This window comes from Vigna angularis, chromosome 3, assembly GCF_016808095.1.
Source record: "Vigna angularis cultivar LongXiaoDou No.4 chromosome 3, ASM1680809v1, whole genome shotgun sequence".
NCBI lineage: Eukaryota > Viridiplantae > Streptophyta > Magnoliopsida > Fabales > Fabaceae > Vigna > Vigna angularis.
In genome coordinates, this window is record NC_068972.1 from 40,695,430 (window position 1) to 40,716,968 (window position 21,539).

At 27.8% G+C, this 21,539-nt stretch overlaps 2 protein-coding genes across 2 annotated transcripts; one reads left to right on the forward strand and one right to left on the reverse strand.

Moving 5' to 3' along the window:
* The first annotated feature begins 12,866 nt into the window (after positions 1-12,866).
* Positions 12,867-14,836, forward strand: LOC108324884 (protein LEAD-SENSITIVE 1). Its single transcript, XM_017557821.1, has 3 exons — positions 12,867-13,071; positions 13,220-13,293; positions 13,957-14,836. Exons 1-3 carry the CDS (start codon positions 13,052-13,054, stop codon positions 14,655-14,657), a joined length of 795 nt encoding a protein of 264 aa, XP_017413310.1. The 5' UTR covers positions 12,867-13,051; the 3' UTR covers positions 14,658-14,836.
* A 2,032-nt stretch (positions 14,837-16,868) lies between these two features.
* On the reverse strand, positions 16,869-19,360 carry LOC108325152 (uncharacterized). Its single transcript, XM_017558166.2, has 9 exons — positions 19,220-19,360; positions 19,016-19,135; positions 18,815-18,882; positions 18,509-18,617; positions 18,361-18,429; positions 18,213-18,270; positions 17,482-17,717; positions 17,286-17,337; positions 16,869-17,208 (listed from the first exon to the last, which is right to left on the reverse strand). The coding sequence occupies exons 1-9, from the start codon at positions 19,220-19,222 to the stop codon at positions 17,141-17,143; spliced, it is 783 nt and encodes a 260-aa protein (XP_017413655.1). The 5' UTR covers positions 19,223-19,360; the 3' UTR covers positions 16,869-17,140.
* Between the last annotated feature and the right edge of the window lie 2,179 nt (positions 19,361-21,539).

Here is a 21,539-nt window from a genome sequence, read left to right on the forward strand (position 1 = left end):
ATAAATTAATAATCTTAATGAAGCAATTTAGTTATTGGTGGAGTTAGTTTCCGCTTTAGTCTATATGTTAATATTTTTATCTCTAAAAGCAATTTTCCTTAAAACGTGGAATCAACCTTAATACAAGAAAGTCAGTTATGTTAATTAATAGAATAGAATGATTGTAAAGTTAAACTTAATGCGACATAATATTACAAACTTGGTGAATTTTGGAGTCAAATCTATAAGACTGACTCAACCAAAATACTGAATTTTATAATAAATAAGATTTTAAACAACCTTTAGATTTATCCTATAACGCACCTTTGAACTTTTTTGACCATATATAGATTAACCTTTTAATTTCCTAACTTGTATAAGCTACATTTTGCAAATCTTGACTATAAATTAGATTAAAAACTTAAAAAATTTGAAATTTTTTTCACCAACAAAGCACAATTGTATTACGTTTTGTTCGGAAAAGCAGTGGACAAGTTCCGGTTATCTAGTCTTTGGTGGTGAGAACATGTGATGTGTTCTTCAATTTGGACAATAATAACTTCACATATGCTTCAATATCACACAATCACAATAACAAAATCTACCAAATTGCATCTTTCACTCTCATAATTATAGTCAGTGCCACTGCTACACACCATCCATATTTTAATTTCAATTATTTTCCCTTGTTTCCTGTAGAAGAAAAAGGAATCCCAGCCATTAATTTCATTAAGGGCATTATATAAAGTGGATACAATATCTAAGTTTAGAAATATTTTGCATCATAAGTCTTATTAAGTAGGCTTTTAGGGATGATTAAATTAGTTTTTAGAGGAAATGTATCTTGTTATATTTAGGGATAACAAAAATACTAGTATACGTGGATTAATTTACGATTTGCGGATATTTATTATGTAAATATCATGGTTAACAAGGATTTTAATATCTATTTATAAACAAATCAGATGTACTATTATATTTCTTGTACGGGTTGGTATCTATTCTTTTGTAAAAGATAAAAATAAAATTTAATTTATATTTTATTAAATTAAATTTAAAAATTTAAAATATAATTTATATTTTATTATATTAATTTAATCAAAATGAATATTTAATTTATATTATATTTTATAGTTTTTTTAATTTTATTTTAAACATTTATAAAATACTTTTTCTAATTATTCGCGAGTATATATATATATATATATATATATATATATATATATATTTAAAAAAAATTCAAGAATATTTTTTTAAAAGAGTATTTGACTGATCACGGAACGAATGTGTTAGATTTTTCTTTTGGATCGGATAATATATATAACTCAATTCATTATTATCCCTAATTATATTAAACAATAATATAAATATGAACTATTACTTAGATACTCATGATTAAAATATGTTTTCGCTCAATAAAAAAAAGTGTATCAATAGAATAAATTTACTTGAAACTATTCAAATTTAATCTAAATTAGAATTTCATATTATGTAAAAATGGACAAAAAATATATTGAGATAATTGAAATATTATGATTATCGTTATTTATTTTATAGGAATATATTCTTAACTATATATATGGCCTATGAATAAAAGGGACTATCAGTTTTTTTCTCTAAAATTTATGAAAAAAATTTAAAAATCTGCAAAACCGATTTAAAATTTTGGATTAAAAATTATGTATTGATATTTTATATAATTTTATAACTTAATGATGTTAAATCCCTTTTTAAGTAAAATATTGAGAGAGAAAACTACGAATAAGGACTTTGTAGGTCTATTCTCAAGGATAAATTTGTTCAATCTATTTGGTTTTAAAGCATGTTTGAATAAACTTTTATATTTTAGGAGTAGGATACAAGAATATGAAATGTTAGAAATAACATTCTTTTTAAAAAACTTCCATGTTTAAATGTGTATATGAACTAATTTTTTTATAAAATAATTTTATTTTTTTCATACAAAATTCCTCAAAGATTTTTAAAGTAAATGAAAAAGGTAGGTTCTTGGAGCAAAAGCCTTTGAATAAGGCACGCGTGGTTATATGCATGCATTTAAAGAGGAAAATAATTAACGATAAGTCTGCATCGTACACTGCACTTTCACACCTGACCATTATTTTTTCGTTTCACTCCCTCAAATTTCTTTTAAGTTGTCCCTCTTAAATTATAAATCAATTTTAATAATTGTTAGACACTTTTTAACGCGTATTAATATTTTATTTTTGAGTAAACTAATAAATAATAAATATATACAGTAGTAATTTTATCATATAGGTAATATATTTTCAAACAAAATGAATAATCTAATAAGGACATTGTGGCTATAGAAGTTTGAAGCTGACATCCCATTAATCATAAAGTGAAGACAATAGAAGTAAAGTGTTAAGTAACCAAAAAAAGGAAAACGAAAACAAAAGGAAGAATAAAAACTTTAACTAAACCTAAAAGAAGGTAAAACATTCTTATTTTTTAAGATAAGCTGAGACAGAAACGTGGGAGAAGAGTCTTCCACCAACAAAAACCTCATACATTGTTATATCCCCCGATAAATATCAATAATAAGAACAAATTCATAGATTTTATGGATTTTTCAGTCAACTATATATATATATATATATATATATAAACCTATATAAAAAAAATTAAGTTACACTAAAGTTATTATAGATGAGTTAAGAGATTTAAAGATCATTTAATAAAAGAGAAACAAATTGTTTCCTCTGATAGCAAGTTGAATTCAAAATCTATTGTGTCATGAAATAACTTATTATTACTATCTTTTTCTAGTTGACTTTGGACTTTTATTGTAATTTGCCATCCTCCAAAAATCTTCGATATAATTTTTATTTCTTCTTTGCTATTTCTTCTCATGAAATAATGTCCTTTTTTCTTTTAGTTGTGTTCCGTTGATTTAATATATTAGATATATTACTAATATTTTTTCAAAGTGGTTTCTTTCCATTTTGTCAACTTAATCTTAAGATTTTTTTTTATTTTTACTTTGGTTTTTCCCTTTTAGTGCAAATTTATCAATTGGGTATAATTAAATGACACAAACAGTTTGCAGAGATGTTGAATAAAGACTCTCACGGATGGAAGAAACTATAACATAATTCACCTCTTCATTGTATGTTACCTTAATATTTTGGAGCATAGCATAAGTAGAGGGTCTTTTATGTGTAATTTTTCTTTAGGTCCCTTGAAGACTACAACTTGGACATGACTGATAAATTGGTAATCATAATGTCCATTTTAAGCTACCTTGATGGGATTGCTAATTAATAAAGGATTTTTTTTCTTATATTTTCATATTTCTTTATTTATAAGTTGGGAAATTTTTTTATTCCTATTTGATATCTTTATTTTTTATAATAAAAAAATAATTACTATTTTAATTTTTATATTTTCAGCTTTGGTTCTAAAATTTATTTTTGTTTCAATCAAATCTCATTATGTGTTAAATCAATTTAATGTAGTTTTTTTCGTTAAATTTATATTAACATCATTTGAGAGGTGATTATGTGTTATACTAATAAAATAGTTAATTGTTAATTTTGTCCTCTGTTTTTTTTTTTACACAAGTGGGTCTTTATATATTGCTTAAATATAAATAATGTGATTTCTTTTGTGAAATCAATGTTAATATCGTTATGAGTGACCACGTGAGTCTAAATCGTTTTTTCTCTCTCTAATCCTTTCTTCTCTATCGAGACAATTTCACTAAAATCACCTCATTTAGATCTAAGATCGTTTACTTTGAACTCAAGATCACAATTTCAAGATCTTCAATTTTGTCTACTGCGTTATTAAAGATAAACATATGAATCTAATTATAGCTTTTGAATTAATTTATATGACCTGCAAAAACGAAAAAGAAACTACATTATCTCTATATGAAAAATATTATAACTTAATTGAATTAAAAGATAAATATACAAAAATAGTAATTAAGCATTTTATCGATTGACACGTAATCATTTTCAAACATTTTTAACATCAATTTAATTTAAAGAATCACATTGAATCAATCTAACACTGAGTAAAACTTGATTAAACCAAAAAAAAATATTACCAAAAAAATCAAAACCCAAAATATAAGAAATAAGATAAGAATTAAACCTTAAAAAAAACATATATCCTTACCTTTAAACAATCAATTTTCTCAGAGATAATTTACAAATTGTTTAAAATTCTTAGCTTTTATTATCATTCAAAGTTCTAATAGATTTGAATATCAATGAAGGATTCCATTTGTTAAAAAAAAGTATAATAAATTGATATCTTTCTATTTAACAACTATATTACATTTTTCACTTCACTCATAAATTAAACATAAATAACAACATTAAAGAACAAACTCTTAAAGCCTCAACATTTTTATTTGTTTTTGTAAGTTTAGAATTTATCATACTTTTTACATGTACAATGCAAGTTTTTAGTTTGGTTGTTATCAATACAATCTGATACACATGTCATGTATTTAAAAACCCTAAAAAATAGCAAAGTATGGAAGAGGTTAATGAGGGTATTTGGTGAGTAAAAGAAAGCTGAAGGCGAGAACATAACTTTAACACATCATATAGGACAAGGTTCCATATTTAAATTTTAATCTTTGTTTCTTGTCCGACTAAAATTGTTGTGATCGTTTTTATTTGGTCTTTGAAGTTGTAATCATAATCTTATATTATATATCTTTCTTTCCTTTAATTTTGGTTATTTCCACTTAGTACATAAAAACTCACATTTATAATTGACAAACAAATAACAATATTCTAAATTCTAAAATTAATCATGTTATCTCAACAAATTAAGATTAAAACATTATAGTTCCTAACTACCAAGTCTAAGGGATCTATACATGAAATTATACTTAAAATCCTTTTAAAAAAAGAATAACCGGCTTTGTTTTAATAATAGAATAATATATATTAATACTTTAAGTTCAAAACAACATTATTAAAATCTTAATATAATTATCAAAGTTCTGCCATTTAGAAAGGAAAATTTTAAATGTTAAAAATTTGAATTTTCAGTTTCACTACTCCATTTTCAGTTTCAAGAAAATTGTAAAACTTGTCCAATATCAATTATCCGAGAAACCAAAGAACGTGGGTTTGAGAGGATTTTCGATTAGAATATCATCCCATATAATTTAAATTTATTTTTCCGTAATCTCCACTCTCTATTTTTCAAAATATTTATTAACCTAATTTTAAAACATTTATCAGGTTAATATATAATTTTCAAGAAAAATTAAAAGCCACGTGGCAAACTGGCGTGGGCCGATCAGTTGTTATTCTCAAATCACGGATGTTAGAAGTGTGGCGAGACACACGGTAAACTCGTGTTTTTAAATTTAAAAAATATATATAAGCAAATTTTTTATATTATATTATTTAAAGAAAAAAAAGTGTAGTAATATTACTTAAATAATTAAGATTTTTAAACAAGTTTTTAACTATTAATTATAATAAAATAGTGAATGTAGTAATCGTTCAGTTTTATTTAATTAGAAAGTTCTCACTTAATAGTCGAAACTAAGATCAATTTAAAATATATTTATCTTCTTCAATTTTATAAGTATTTTTTTAATAACAAAATTGTAATAATACTTTTAGATTTCAAAGGAAATAATACTTTTGTAACATTGTTTATAAGAACAAAATCGAAATAAAAATTTATAAAGAAACGACCAACTAAATTTTATTTAATGAATATTAATTATTGAGACAGTTGATAAATATTTCACATAAATATCCTGTTGAAAAAGAGAAAGGAAGAAAGGAGAAAAAAGCGCCAGAAAATACAAAGCAGTTGGGGCCAGTGAGCGGGGTTAGGCAGCGATAAGGGCAAGGGGTCCTACGCTATGACCCCACGTGCCAACCCTTCTCCCACGCATGACATTAAAATAATGTTAAATTTATTATTAAATAAATTTCTTAAAATATAAATTTGGATGAAGGTTGTTTTGGACAGTTGTGGGAGAAAGTGGGGCCCACTGGCACTGTACACGCGTCAACCGAATAGACCACTGCGCCCTCAGGAAGATTCGCGCCCTTTTAAATTTTTCTCCGAGGTGGGACCCACCGTGGGATCCTTTGATTTCGTGTGAAGCGTGTAGCGAATAGAAGTGTCCCACTTGCGACCCAGAAGTCAATAAAGTAACCAATCAAAGGAGAGATGGCTCTATGGGTAACTTCCTTTTCTTTTCTCCTTTATTTTTTAAATATAAGTAATAAATGTTGATAAATCGACAAGTATAATATTTCAAACATCTTTAATGCCGTGGGCAGAGTAAATTATTATTTGAAGTATTATTCCTTTTTTAAAAAATATTTTTTTAAAAAATGTTTCTGTAGATTACGGGAAAAAGGTGTACATAAATAATTTTAGTTTTAATATTGCGTACCAGAACAAACTTCTAATTAAAGATTAAATAGTAAATATATTTTTGTTTCCATTTTTTTTTCTAAAATAAAATTATTTTATTATAAAAAGAAAACATTACGAAGAATAATATTTGACGAAATTGAATTTTTTATGTTTCTCTTGAAATATATAAATGAATAAATGCGGGTATATCCATAAACTTGACCCTGTCGGTTTCCATTATTAAACACGTGTCTCTCTTTGCTCCTCTGACTAACTGCCCCCTCTCCTTTCCTTTTTGTCTTTTACTCTTTTCGTTTTCTTCAATGTGGTAAGTGACAGCAGTATAGTTTGCTTTGCATAAAACTTTACTATATATTCTAGTACATATTTTATAATTAATTAAAATTTATTTAAAATACAAAGCTAAAAAGTCAATAAATGAGAGGTAAAACTCGTTAACTTTTATGATTTTCAATAAATTTTTAAATGAATGTGTTAAAAAGTTATATTGCTAACATTTTTCACATTCAAATTTTCCATAAAATAGTATTGAGTGTAACAGGGTGAATTAACTTGGAGATAATATGATCAATATATATTTAACATCACTACATTTATATTGATTTCTTCCCTAATTCAATATATTATTGACTTTCGCACTTTTTATTAATTCAAACTATTTTTGTGTTTTAAAGTTTTTTTTATTTATCTTTTATTGTTATAATTTTTGTTATTGTACCTCACATTCCTCTCGTATATATTGATATAATTTTATGTTAACCTTTTTTATATACATATAAATTAGGTCTTTTATCTTTGTATTAATATTTTGTGTTTTTTCTTAATTTTATAATTCTCTTACATAAGAAAATCTTAATCTCGTCAAAGATTATCACAGTTTTTTCAACAAACAATTTTCTTGTTTTTTTTTAATTATAAATTCTTATTTAAGTCTTTGATTTCTTTTAAACTTTACATGTATTTTTAATTTAATTTAATTTTTAGTTTTGTAAAAAGTATTCAACATGATTCCTTAGGTTAAATTGGAGCTAATATTGTTTAGAAGTGTTACAAATTCATGTAGGTATGTCATATGTATCACATCTTTTACCTTAGAACTACTCACATGTGACATGTGACATTTTAAAATAGAACATGATTCAGATTTTGACACATGATAAACTCATAATTTTGTCCATAATATTTCTAAACGACGTTAACACCAATTTAATACCAATTTAATGAAAGATATCACATTAAGTCTTTTTTTCAGAAAAATAGGAACTCAGTTGAGTAACAAAAAATATATAAAAACTAAAATAAATTAAAGACCTAAATATAATAACCAAATTACTAATTAAGCTATTTCCTTTAATATCACAATTTGTTTTATAATGTTCTATAACTTTTTAGATTGTAGAACTTGTGATAGTGTGAAACAAATCTTTTCTCCTTATAAATAGATGTCTTTTCTCTATTCCAAAATACACCTCAATTATTTATCTATTTTTTCTATATTTTTTTATTCTATGTTCTTTTCTCTTATGAGCTTGTTTGATAATACTGAATTTCTTACCAAATTTTTTTTTTTATCCTAGAGTGTTTACGCGACACATTGAAATTAAGTCCTTAATATTATAATAAATTTGGATGAGAACATGATTTTAAAAACATCAAGAGAAAATAGACTCAAGTCACTTGCAAACGAACAAGTGTTGAAAATTCAATCACTTAGAGATCCTATAAGAAAGGTTTATATGGATAAAAACATGTCACGTATTAGTTATATATGCTAACATTAAAATTGATTTTAAATCAGGTTTATTCATAAGTATGTTGTGTGAAAGTGTTAGATATAACATCACAGAGGTTACACTTTGTAGTTAAAGTTTTATGCGGTTTAAGAATTTTAGTTTCTAACAAAGTTTTTAATAATTTTCATATCTTTTATAAGTGGTTGCGTATGATTGTATAATTTGCAACATAAAATTTATGAAATAACCTGTATGAGTGATGAGTGAGGTCACTTGCATAAGCTATTGACAAAATCTTTAAAACATTCATGAATAATCAACACGTGCATATCCTATTGAACATAGTATAACAATAACAACAAGAATCGTGGAGTTGTATTATAATAAACCTCTAACACATATTTTTCGTTTATATAATTTATTATATTAACTACATTATGTTTTTAATTTCAATCTAGATCAGTTAATATAATTTTTCATACCATCTTTAATGTATTATATCTTATATAAGACCATGGGGAATGTTGTAAAAACTTGTATTGCAAAATATCACCGCGTGATCTTATTTTTTCGATGAAACATTACACCTACACTTCCAAGATCACGGAACTTGTGGTCATGCGTAATAACTATAAATTCTTCGTTTATATATACAAAAAAAATATATTTTGAAGGCAATTAATGAATATTTGAAAGTAGTTATAATTAAGTAATGTAGTTATGAGAATATTAAATTCATAATTCGGTTGTTGAAACTTCTAATTGTGTCAACAGACATATGATTATAGGTTGTAAATGGAGAATTAAGTTAGGTTTGCACTGGAACAGTTGTTGAGAGATTCCATTTCCATTATCCTTCTGCTACCAAACACTGGGCCTGTTACAAGGTCGAAATACTTATTATGATTTTCGGAAGCTTCATTGTGATATTTTTTTATGAGAAAAATCTACTAGTAAGTAAAATCTAGCCATGGATTATTTTCCTCAAGATCCAATTTATTAGCATTTAACAGTTTTACTAAACTATTTAACATTAAAATGGTGTTTAAATAAAATTCGAAACGAAAAAACATGCACAAACACATTAAATGAAATTTTAAAAAATAAATAAAACTAATATAAACATAAAATTTAAGAAAATAATAAATATTTTTAAAACAGCTCTCTTTTTTTTAGTAGAGCATGTTTGACCTATAAAAAACATGTTAGCGAAACTAACAGTTAAGTTAGTTAACATAGAACCTTTAAATTGCTAGCTTGATGTTAAAAGTTTACTAAAGTTAGTTTTCTTGTTGTGTAAAGTTTATATGTAAAACATCTGTTTCATATATATAATTATTCATTACTATTTTATATTTAAACAGTTTTTTTTAATTTAAAGATATAACAACATGCAAAATTAAAATCATAAACTTAACACGTAGAAGTAAAGAGTAATTACAATGTATATAAAGTTTAACAATTATACATATAATTGAAACACACACAATATATACATATATATATATATATATATATATATATTTTTTTTTTTTTTTAATTTTCTAACAACTGTTCTTAAGTTAGGCTCTAGACCTTAGGCCAGTTTGGCAGTTTCTAATTGACCTGGTTTTTTTTTTTTTTTTCTGTTTTTTCATTTATTTTCTTTCTTTGTTGGTGAGATAAGATAAGGACATGTGTTTTGTAGGGTTAACAGTTAAAGGTGACATTTTTTATGGAACCCCACCACCCCATCATATGACTCTATAACCTATTTCTTCTGATCTTTTAGAAAGTTGGACTTCACTAAGAAAAGTTATGAGCACCAAGATGGAAAGAAAAGAGAAAGAAAAGAACATAGAGAGAGAGAGAGACAAAGAGAGAAGGAGTCGCCTAACTATTCCAACTCCAAACTACTTTATGCTACATCTTTCTTTATTTCCACATTCTCCAAATTTTTAATTCTTGCTAAAGACAAAGGCAATTAGTGTCAAAGATTAGAAATTTATAAAAGGGTTAGATGGTGACAATATTGAAGATGTTATGAACTAGGTAATGGGAGAGTATTATAATCAAAAGATAGACAACACTATAAGATTAATTAATATTTCATATTAGAATTGAAGAACGAAATTAGGGTTCCATGAAAGATACATGAGTAGTTTGCTTTATGTCATTGGATTATGGTAAACATATCTCCAAGCATGATGAAACCAATAAACAAAAAGGGTTTTGAATCACAGTAAAGCTATGACAGGTTTCATGTTGGTGAATTTTGGTGGAGAATTGACTAAAATCCCAATATTAAAATTGAACTTGCTGCCTTTATATATGTCTTTTGTTTTTTATATATTTGGGTTTGCAGCATCTTTCATGTATGTGTATAATAAACTGTTTTATGGAATAGTGCCTCAGAAAGTATAGACAAATCCATGTCCTGCTTAAATAATATATTTAATTATTTCTTTCTATTTCCTAGCTACTTCACTATCAAGATCATGTAAATTCCTATTTCTTTTTCATTGGAAGCAAATCCTTTTACGAAGATATATTTCTATAAAAGTTAAATATTTTTTAGCCTATAATCTTTAAAGAAAAATTAAAATTTAATTTTTTATCTCAAATTTTGATACAATTTAATCCTTAAACTTTCAAAAGAAAGAAATATAGTCTTTTTAATTTAATTACGTTAAATCTTTTTTACGTGTCAAATGGTATTTCAAACTACCATAAGCTATTTATATAATTTGACAGGTTCATGTTAAATGTCAAATATCATTTATATATAATTTTAAGATTTGAAGATTAAAATATATCAAAATTTAAAAACAGAACCAGTTTCAATTTCGTATCTAAATTCAGAAATTAAAAACATTATAGATATAAACTCTTTAGAATTTCTTTTGTTTACCTTCTAACTCTATTGCAAGCTTTTTTTTTTTTCTTTTGAATGAGCATTGTTTAGCAATATCTTGGTGATTGATAGATTAACTTTTTAAAGTGATGGTCACAAGTAAAGAAAATGCATTAAAGTATAGGGTTTGGTAGAAAAGCAATATAAATCTAGAATTGTGTGTGATGGAGAATGAGGAAAACAACCAAGACAATTGTGTGGTTGGGCCATGAATCAAGTTGCTCAATTTTGAAACAATAATTGAGAAGAGAAATGGGCCCTCTGTTCCTCCTATGATTGTTTGTGTTTTTGTTGGTCAATGATGAGATTCCCACATACATGTTAGGGCAATGCTATCCTACATACTTCACACTATATCTTTCCAAATACCCATAACAAAATCATTTCCCACTTTCACCTTTTCTTCCAAAGCATAAAGCCTATCAATCACTATATTTCAATAGATAATCAATAGTCGAACCATAATAAATTAATTATATGTTTTCATTGATTATTAGAGAAGAGTTTCATGAAAATGATATTACCAAAAGTGTATTTTCTAACAGGACAAAATAAATCTTATTGGATTTAAAACCAATATACTGTATACAGTTGTTCTTATTTTCCACATAACACCGACAAAAATAGTCAAGAAAAAGCCAAATATAATAAGAAATAAATTGGCATTTGGTATAATAGGTTAAAACAAAAGAAAATATGTATTCTCGAGTAGTTCTTTAAAATATTGAATACAAACATGTACGTCAACTTCACACAAGTTTTTCCATTGCTAAAAACATAATTCTTGAATTTGTGATTGAATGTTGTTCTTGGTTTAACTTGTTTCATTATTTTTTCTTCAGTGTTTTATATCAAATTCAATATAGAACATGTTCGGAAAATTTAATAGGAAAGAAATTCGTTAATGGATGAGACGACTTATAGAAATTATGTTTTAATTAATTATTATTGAAATATATTGTATTGGCAAAATAAAAATCAAAATACATTTTTTTAAAAAAAAATTGACAAACTAGTTATTAATATTATTTACTTGCATTACTCATTATTCAAATTTGAAAATATAATAATTATTTTATGCAAATTAACAAATTTATTATTAATTTTATTTGTTTATATTAATCACAAATTTTGAAAATCTAATGATTATTCCGTTTAAATTTAATTATATGATTATTTTTAAATTGACCAAATTTAAAATGTCTGTAGTTAAATTCAACGAATAATTATTTGATTTTTGAAATTTAATTATGATTAATATAAATAAATAGCATTAATAATCAATTTATCAAAGTTAATTATTTAAGAGGATTTTATGGTTTAATTATTTTGTCAACACATAGATTTTAATCATTATTAATTATAACTGAAGTCAAATCTTAACATTTTTTCTCAATAAAATCACATCGTACAGCAGACCTGACTTATTTACCTCTATAACTTTTTCAAAAAAAATATTTTTTTATTTTGAAATTGCACTATATTGGTAAATTATAAATATATTCAACGTCATTGTCAAGTGTTACACACATGAATTAACTACTCAGATATGCCACTTTCATGATGATGCTAAGTAATGTTTGGTAAAAAAAATGTTTTAATTTTACATTTGAAAAAATATATATAAATATATGTTGTTTAATTTATAAATTACTTAAATTTTGTTTCACTCTCAGTTCCCATGTTGCCATCATTGATTTGCGTGATATTGGGCTGAAAAACCCATCCTTAAAGCCCACCTTATTGGACCTTACGCAAACAGCAAGTTGGCACATGTTGCTAATCTCAATGTTTTCCATCACTACACACGTGGACAAGTTGCACAGGTGTACAACTTCCAATAAATGAAAGCGTTATATTAGCGTGTTGTTGTTTCAAGTTTCAGCGTCTTCAACGCCATTTCAACCCTCACATTCCTTAACAGCGAAGCCATCGCCGAAGGGCACAATCGTCATTGCATCACCGTCCGTTTCTTCGGTTCCTTTCACTGTTAAGGATAAGAATCGAAGCCTCTCCCCTTCTGCTCGGAAAGGGAACAACGGTAACGGACATGGGGCTTCTCTCGAACAGGTACGCTTAATTTCGATCTCTACTACTTTGCTTCAATTGATAAACACCGTTTGGGTGCTTTTAAGGTTTCTTTATTCCGCCTTTGTTGTTGTCTGGAAAAACACGATCGGAAAATTTGTTGAATTGAAATTTGAAACTGTGGATGCAGAGTAACCAGAGAGAGCCTGAAACCAGGGGATCATATCTACTCTTGGAGGACTGCGTACATTTATGCTCATCACGGTTCTCCCTCTTCCCTTTTCTGTTTTGTTTTGGTTCAGTAGAAAATTAAGTAGGATTTTTTCAAAGTTGTTCATGATTGGGATTGTTTTACCGTCAACTTTTTGTCTGTACTTGTCCATGGGATTAAATATTATACATAACTATTCATTTTACTGTCATGATCACGGACATTGAAAACTATATGATGAGAGAATAAGGTGAAGAAGATTGTAGCATTAGATAGAGCTGATCTTAATGATGGAGATACAATTTTGAAGGTATATGGCTGTTGGACATTGCTCTTACATTAATACCATTGTATCATTAACAATGAGTGCATAAACCTTAAGTTTATTGAAAGACAATTGGGAGCCATGTAGGTAATGCAATCCAACATAATGGCGTTATTATAATTTATATGATAGTTTTGTCTTAGACCGGTGTTCCTAAAAATCTGTTTGATGATTTATGTATGATGTACTGGTTGGACAAGCCACCTAACTCTTACACTTTCCCTCCTCCTTTCCATTGTGCTCTTGTGAGAATCTCACTTCGTCATATAATATATTGGCTGTTGAGGAATAACCAATACAAAGAAATACTAAGATTGAGTTATCTTTCATCTATAAATCAAAGTGTGTGATGATGAAGAATTCTCTTGTTGTGTGTCTGAATTAATGGCAGGCATTTATGTGGGTGATGACAAAGTCATTCACTTCACCAGGCGTGGGCAAGAAGTAGGTACTGGTACTGCACTAGATCTTCTCCTCGTTAGTTCAGGACCAGCCAGGGCTAGAGAAAGTTGCCCAACATGTACAGCACCCCAAGAGGAACATGGTGTTATCTCCTCCTGCCTGAATTGTTTCCTAGCCGGTGGCGTCCTGTATCGGTTTGAGTATGCCGTTTCCCCTGCCCTCTTCCTTGCAAAAGCTCGCGGTGGAACGTGTACTCTTGCAGTCTCCGATGAAGATGATATCGTGGTCCACCGGGCAAAACATCTACTTGAAAATGGCTTTGGGTGCTATAATGTTTTCAAGAACAACTGTGAAGACTTTGCTATCTATTGCAAAACTGAACTCCTGGTTGCTGAGCAAGGAAGAATTGGACAAAGTGGCCAAGCTATTTCCATCATTGGGGGCCCTCTTGCTGCTGTTCTATCCTCGCCTCTACGAATGGTTACTACCAACGTATATGGAATGGCAGTGACAGCCGTTGGAGTGTACTGTGCCAGTAGATATGCTACAGACATTGGAATGAGGGGTGATGTGGTGAAGGTTCCAGTTGAAGAGTTAACAAGGAGATTGGCCACTGGCCTTCTGCAGGTGGTTGAATCCCAAATGCCAATGAACCTTGCTCATCAATCTCCTCAACTTGTCACTCACTGATCGAGCATCGTCTCTGTTTAAATATTCGGCTAAGATTAAAAAGCTTAATTGAATGGTATTGTGGAATTGCATAAATTATTTTGCTGGTTGAACTTGTCTTTTGTGTCTCACTAATTTATACAATTAGGACATAAATGGTGATGGGAGGGGATATCTATGAATATGGTTTGTTATTTACACATCTCATCTTAAATTCCAGTACAATTTTGGCGTTATGATGCACCAAAACTATAAGCCATATTATGACCAAGAATTTTGGGGTCAGAATGATGCACACAATTCAGAGACTTAAAAACATGTGTATATGTATCGTTGTCATTAATGTGACAAAAAAAATCATTATCATTAGTACAATATATAATTTCATATTATTGCGACTATATTAAAGTACTATTTGAAACATGTTGATCGTCAATGACGTACAAAATTATCCATAAACCTTAAAAAATGTTGTATGTAAAACAAAATGTCCTCTTCAACACTTCTCGTATATCTTTGTGTCTAAAGCTATATCTCCCAATATTTTTATGGATTTTATGGATGAATATTTGACGTAATTTTTCAAAGATAACAATTTACATAAATTAATCTATTTACATAAACATATATATTTCAATAATTCCAAAATTTTAATGAACACAACATATATTGGTATATAATAGTTGATATCACGATAATAAATAATAAATAATAATAATATGAGATGCTCTTAAGAATCTTCACGCGTATTACTGTAGAAGAATAGGAGGGGTGGAAGTTAATTGTTTATTTTTGTAGTTTTGAGGTGATTTATATAAACGACAACTATGGAGGGTGAGTTATGAAATTGTCTAAATTCTTATGAACATACATTTGATAAAACATTTGGATTTAGTTTGTCCTTATACATTTTGGTTTCCTAAGAGTTGATAAGTTTTTTTAATTGGTGTAAACAATTATTTAAGTTTACAGAATTAGTTAATAGCATTCAATACTTAATACATCAATTACAATATATTGTGCACCACTTAAATGTCTCTATTAGTGCAAAACTCTCCTTTTAATATTTTTGTAAATCTGATATGGAAATTTCAGAAAATATCATAAAATTAATATGAACATTAGATTTAATAAGAAAAATGGCACATAAAAATATTTTGGTACAAATAGTTATAATGAAATTTAATATATACACACACACACACACACATATATATATATAAATAACTAATATTTTTATTTATTGGTGACTAAAATTAATCTTAAAGTTTATAATCATTTTATTTTTTATTTTAATTGAAATAGTTAATTTTAATTGAATATTAATCACATACAAGTTATTTTGATTTTATTGTTTTACAAAAAATATTAACAAAATAAGCTAAAATTAAATAGAATTTTAAAATCATATTTGATTTTATTTAAAATTCATATAATTTATAGAATGTTATTAAACAGGGAGAAAATTTTCAAAATTAAAAACATCTTGATGTTTTAATTTTAGTTTTTAATAGACTTATGCATCAACTAAATTAGGTAAACGTTACACTTTTCAATAGTGTCTAATTTGAACTAAATATATATTCATTGAAATTAGAAAAGAATTTGTTTTATTGTTTTAATTGAAAATTAATTACATTTCATAGTTGCATATGTATTATGCTTATATACACATCTTCAAGAATTATGCAAAACAAAAAAATGATATTCTGAAATTTGTAATATTAAATATGCTTTTAAATATTACTTGTAGTTAGTCTAACAAATTCTATTATCGATTTAAAAAAGTTTTTAAGGAAAATGAATTTATATTTAATTTGAATTTAATTAAAAAATGTCACAAGATTAACATGAAAACTATATAAAAAATGTGATGCAATTTTTTTTTTATATAATATATTTATTCGCTGCTAATTCAAACAGATTTTATAATTTTTAATCACTCTAATTATTTTTATTTGAATTGAAATAGAAATAAGTTCAAATTAATTTAATGTTAATAATTATATTTTGCTTTCTTTTAAAAATAAATTATAATTATAAAATAAAACATAGATGTATGAAAATTATAATTATCAATGAGTCAATTGGTTTGTTGGGATCAGAAAACCCAAACAAATTCGAAATTTCTTATATTTTTTTTTTAAATGTACTGGTTCATTGATATGACATAATATTTCAACCGTAATATACAAATACAGCTACTCAAAATACTGTGTCTAACAAATGGACTATACAAATTTATGTGACTTCTTTTTCTAACTCTTGAACAATGATTAGTTAACCTTAAACATCATGCGCTAGATTAGATCATTGCATGCGGCTATCCAAACAAGATGAATTATAGAAACTTCCTGCTAGTATTACACTCAGAAAACAAAAATACTTCATAATTTTCTCAGACATTACTTTTAAGATTGGGGTTGGCGACCAAAAAATTCATAGGAGAGAGTGTTGACCACTACCTTTGAAATCTAGTTGGAACAATGTTCCTTGCTATGGCCTTAAACAAGCAAGACAGCATTTATACAACCATCATTTTCTGGGTTATTTGTCACCTGAGCATATTTACCTGCATCCGAGCAAAACAATATTTCAACACATTGATTTCAGTTAAAATTTCAGTCAATAATTGACAAATAATCTTACCCCACACAACTTTCCCAGCTGGTGTGACAAGACCAAGTTCACTAACATTCACCTGAAATTGCAATGTGCAAAGAAGTAAGTATCAAATTTTGATCATGCTTCATATTACAGTTATATTATATATCAGCAAATAAAAAGGGGAAGTTAGGAACATCTCAAATGCTCATATAATTGTGAATATGAAAAATATAAATACCTCAATTATAGTTCCCTTGGTCATGACACCAAGAGAAGTGTACATAGGGCCATTGGGGTTTTTCTTAACTCCAATTATTTCTAGATTGAACGTGCATTTAAGTTCTGGATGGGTGACATGAGCTTTAGTGAACCGCAGTCCTGTAGGACGAATGAATCGCTCGTACTTTGGAGGCTTTCTGGTAAAACCAGGTCCAACAAACGTAGCTTTTGTAACCATCCTCTTCCACTGCTTGGCTGAAAAATGGTGAGCCACAAACTATCAATCGTTTTTCTAGGAAGGATACGTGTACGTTTTGTCTAATACTAAAGAAATGCTTACAGTGAACAACCAGTAAGGCACATTCACAAACAACAAGAATATTCAATGATACAACTAGACTAACATGATTTAAGAGTTAGTATTTTGACTTAAGACTTAGCGACCAACAATACAAGCATCCAACCTACTCAAGCAAAGATATAGGGATTGTTTGTCTGTGTCCGTAATCAACCAAAGAAGGGAAACCGAGAAGAAAGAATTGCAAACAAGCATGACTTGCAGAAAGATGCGGACAATCATGCAAGATAACTAGTACTTGAAATGGATACTTTTAACAAATTTCACCATATAGCACCAATTAATTAACATCATAAAATCACAAGTTTGAAAAGTGAAGTTAACAATTAACATTAGCTAAATACTTGACTGAATAACCAAGGAAAGTGTAATGTAAATACTCAGTTACTTACTCTTTCTTTTACCAGTCCGGACCACTTTGAACATCTCATCTTCAGCCACGGGACGTACCTGACAAAGTGAGAAAATTTACATTGTTTAATTCCCCAAGAACGCCTTTTCCATCCACTGGAAAACAAAGAAGTATCGATGGCAATTCACCTTAGGTAGAGGAACATCCCATTTGCCAGCCTTCTCTTTCCTCTTTTGCTTAATTGTGTTGCTAAGAACCTAAAAATAGAAATCAATAAGATTACTTCCAAAACTTACAAAGCAAAACACAAAACAATCTTTCAAGACATGAACATGCCTTTGCCCTGGTCGTGTTATCACGATCCAGAAGATACGCGGGGACAGCTCCATCCTGGACATTATCATCACTCTTGCGCCTAGATGTTGACTCTTCATGCATAGCCAAACTGTTGACACAGAACAGTGATGTAACTAAAAATTTATCTCATTAATCTCTCACTCCAGAAACAAATTCAGAGATGAAAAACTACTATCCTAATCCAATTATTTAAAACTCAAAAACTAACACACAACATTTAAGGAGGAAAAACAGAAGCTAAAACTCAAAAAACAAAAATGGAAAATAAAACAAAACAAGACTCACGTCTTCTTCATCTGAGCCTTTTCAGCGTAATTTTTCTTGGCAATGATTTTTCCCTTGATACCCAGAGCCTGTTCAATTGGAATTAACAAAAATTCAAACATTAAATTGAATCATGAGTCATGGCAATACAACTACGTGAAAGTTAGCGAAATCCATTTTTTTTTTAAAAAAAAAGAAAAACAGATTAAAGGTGAAGGCAACCTTTTGGGCCATTGCAGAGCGCTTGTGAACTTGACGCGCCTCTTTCTTGCGCTTACGCTCGAAGTGATCGAGACGGTAGCCATAGTCTCTTCTGTGACGTTCTATGTAGTCTCCTTGAGGCTGCAATTACACAAACCACAACGTAAGAAGCAAAAACGAATGCAAAGGACAAAAAGAGTGTGAAATCCCAGTTGCAGAACGAACCATGGTGACGACGGGACAGTGTTTTCAGAATCTGAAAAATGTTTGACGTTAGAAAACGAGTCGCTTATAAACCCTAGGCCTACCTTAGGAGTGGTAAGCCCAATAGGTTTTTAGTTTGGCCCAATTTCAGCTGGGCTTCTTCACCAGACCACACTAATTGTCTCGAAGAAAACAGTTGTATATAAAAGTAATGTATCTATTTTATTTTAAAAAGGAAAAATATTAAACAATATCCCCTATCAAAAAGACTAATTAGTAAAACTCATGTTTAGTAAAATTCTAATCATATTGATCTAACAATAATGAAATTCAGGTGATCATTTATCAAACAACTCATCATTTAAAAGATACAAATAAATGCAGAGACCAAAATTAAAAAAAAATTACTAAGGACTAAAATGAAAAAAACTTAATTAGGAAGCATTTTAACTAATAGAGTTAATTTGTTTTTAAAACAACAAATGTAGGTCCCCTTCAAAAAAAAATTATCAATCATGGATATGTTTTCAAAATACATCTTTGTTTTGAATAAGTCATCATGTGCATGAATGATTTTATACTATGAAAATAAAGTCGTCAAAACAAGTTTAGACTTTTCGATAAATGAAAGTTTGAACTGAAGTCGTTATCTTCTTTGTTGACTTTAATGTAATTGTTTTTGAATTAAAGTGGTAATTTCTTGTGACGATTTCAGTTTAAAAATAATTACATTGAAGTTGTTAAAGAGAATAACGACTTCAGTTCAAAATCAATTATACTTAATTTATCACAAGAAATAAAGATTTAAGTTCAAAATCAATTATACTAAAGTCACCATAAGGAATGACGACTTCAGTTCCAAATCAATTATACTAAAATCGTAACGATGACTTCAGTTCAAATTCAATTATATTAAATTTCGTCATAAAAGATAATAACTTCAATTCAAAACTTTAATTTACATAGAAAACATTGCATGTTCTAACGACTTCATTTCAAAAATCTTCTACAAACAACACGACTTGACCTGAGTAGTAATATCTTTTAAAGGGAATCCATATTGATAATTTTAAAAATAAATTCACTTCATTTGGTTAAAAGAACTTAATTAAGGATCATAAGTAACAAGACAAAAATATTTGGAAAACTAATGAATATTTGGCAAGTGTACCAATCGTTATTGTAGTAACAAAATATCATCCTTTGAAATTGAATGAGTTAAGTACTAGATTATTATTCACGTAATTTTGACCAACAGAAAATCAAGTAAAATGATGAAGATAAACGAATGACGAGAATTCAATTAATATAAACAATGTTAGAGAACTGATTTCGTACACTTTCATATAAATTCCTACCTTTTTCATTTGATGTGCAAATTGTAATTATCCACTTGAGTTTATTAAGAACTTGTTTATCCCAAATTCATTAGATAGACAAACTTATCCATTGAATATTAACCCTCAGATCCTTAAGCCAGTTACAAAATTCAATAAAATAATGAAGAAACAATTATTATCTTAGTGGCAAACTAATTAGTTATGTCCAATTTCCCAATTGTGACAACATCTAATCTATTCTATTTATAATTGCAAATAATCTGCAATTTACCAATTGTGAAACTGCTCGTAGAATAAACATTAGAACATAAATAGAATACTAAAAGAATTAAAATTAACTAAACATCAATTGGAAAAGTTTAGAATTATAAACCAAAGTATAACTACATCAATCCTCTAACAAAAGGAAAATTATTTTTGCATAATGTAAAATTCACAAGAAACTAAAGGAAGGAGTGTAGAATCCATTTTGTGCTCCTCTGATCTCCGTTGTCGCTCCAATTGTCTAGTTCTCCCCATTTTTCTCTAATTCCCCTGCTTATGGAAAAATCCACAATTTGCTTATGCACTTCTCTGGTTTCAATTTCGCTCTTCTAAAGTAAATCCACAAGTTGTGAAAAAAGCCACAACTCAATTGTAGAAATTTTTGGTTTGCCTTATGTTTCTCTCGAGACAAATCCACAGGTTGTGGAAACGTTTGCAACTTAGTTGTGAAACTTTCTGGTTTCGACTCTGCATTTTGAAGCAAAATCCAAACGTGGAAACATTCACAGCTAGGTTATGAAATTCTCTGGTTTTAACTTTGCATCTTGAACATCAATTCTTTTCTAAATTGTGATTTTAATACTTAAAAATATCTACGTATAAGAAAAACACAAAACTCAAATATATAATATGAAACAAAGATAATTCAATTAGTGAAATTATGTATGCAAATTACTTAAACTAAGTCACAAATGCAATTACATTTTATTAAAAACCTCAAATAAAAAAAATGCATT

Excerpts from the sequence above, each read along its gene's own strand:
- LOC108324884 (XM_017557821.1), top strand. The coding sequence starts at position 13,052 with ATGGGGCTTCTCTCGAACAG. Across the intron at positions 13,072-13,219 it reads ATGGGGCTTCTCTCGAACAG|AGTAACCAGAGAGAGCCTGA; the intron begins GTACGCTTAATT and ends CTGTGGATGCAG. Across the intron at positions 13,294-13,956 it reads GTACATTTATGCTCATCACG|GCATTTATGTGGGTGATGAC; the intron begins GTTCTCCCTCTT and ends AATTAATGGCAG.
- LOC108325152 (XM_017558166.2), bottom strand. Across the intron at positions 18,883-19,015 it reads GCTCTGCAATGGCCCAAAAG|GCTCTGGGTATCAAGGGAAA; the intron begins GTTGCCTTCACC and ends CCAATTGAACAG. Across the intron at positions 18,430-18,508 it reads ATAACACGACCAGGGCAAAG|GTTCTTAGCAACACAATTAA; the intron begins GCATGTTCATGT and ends TTCTATTTTTAG.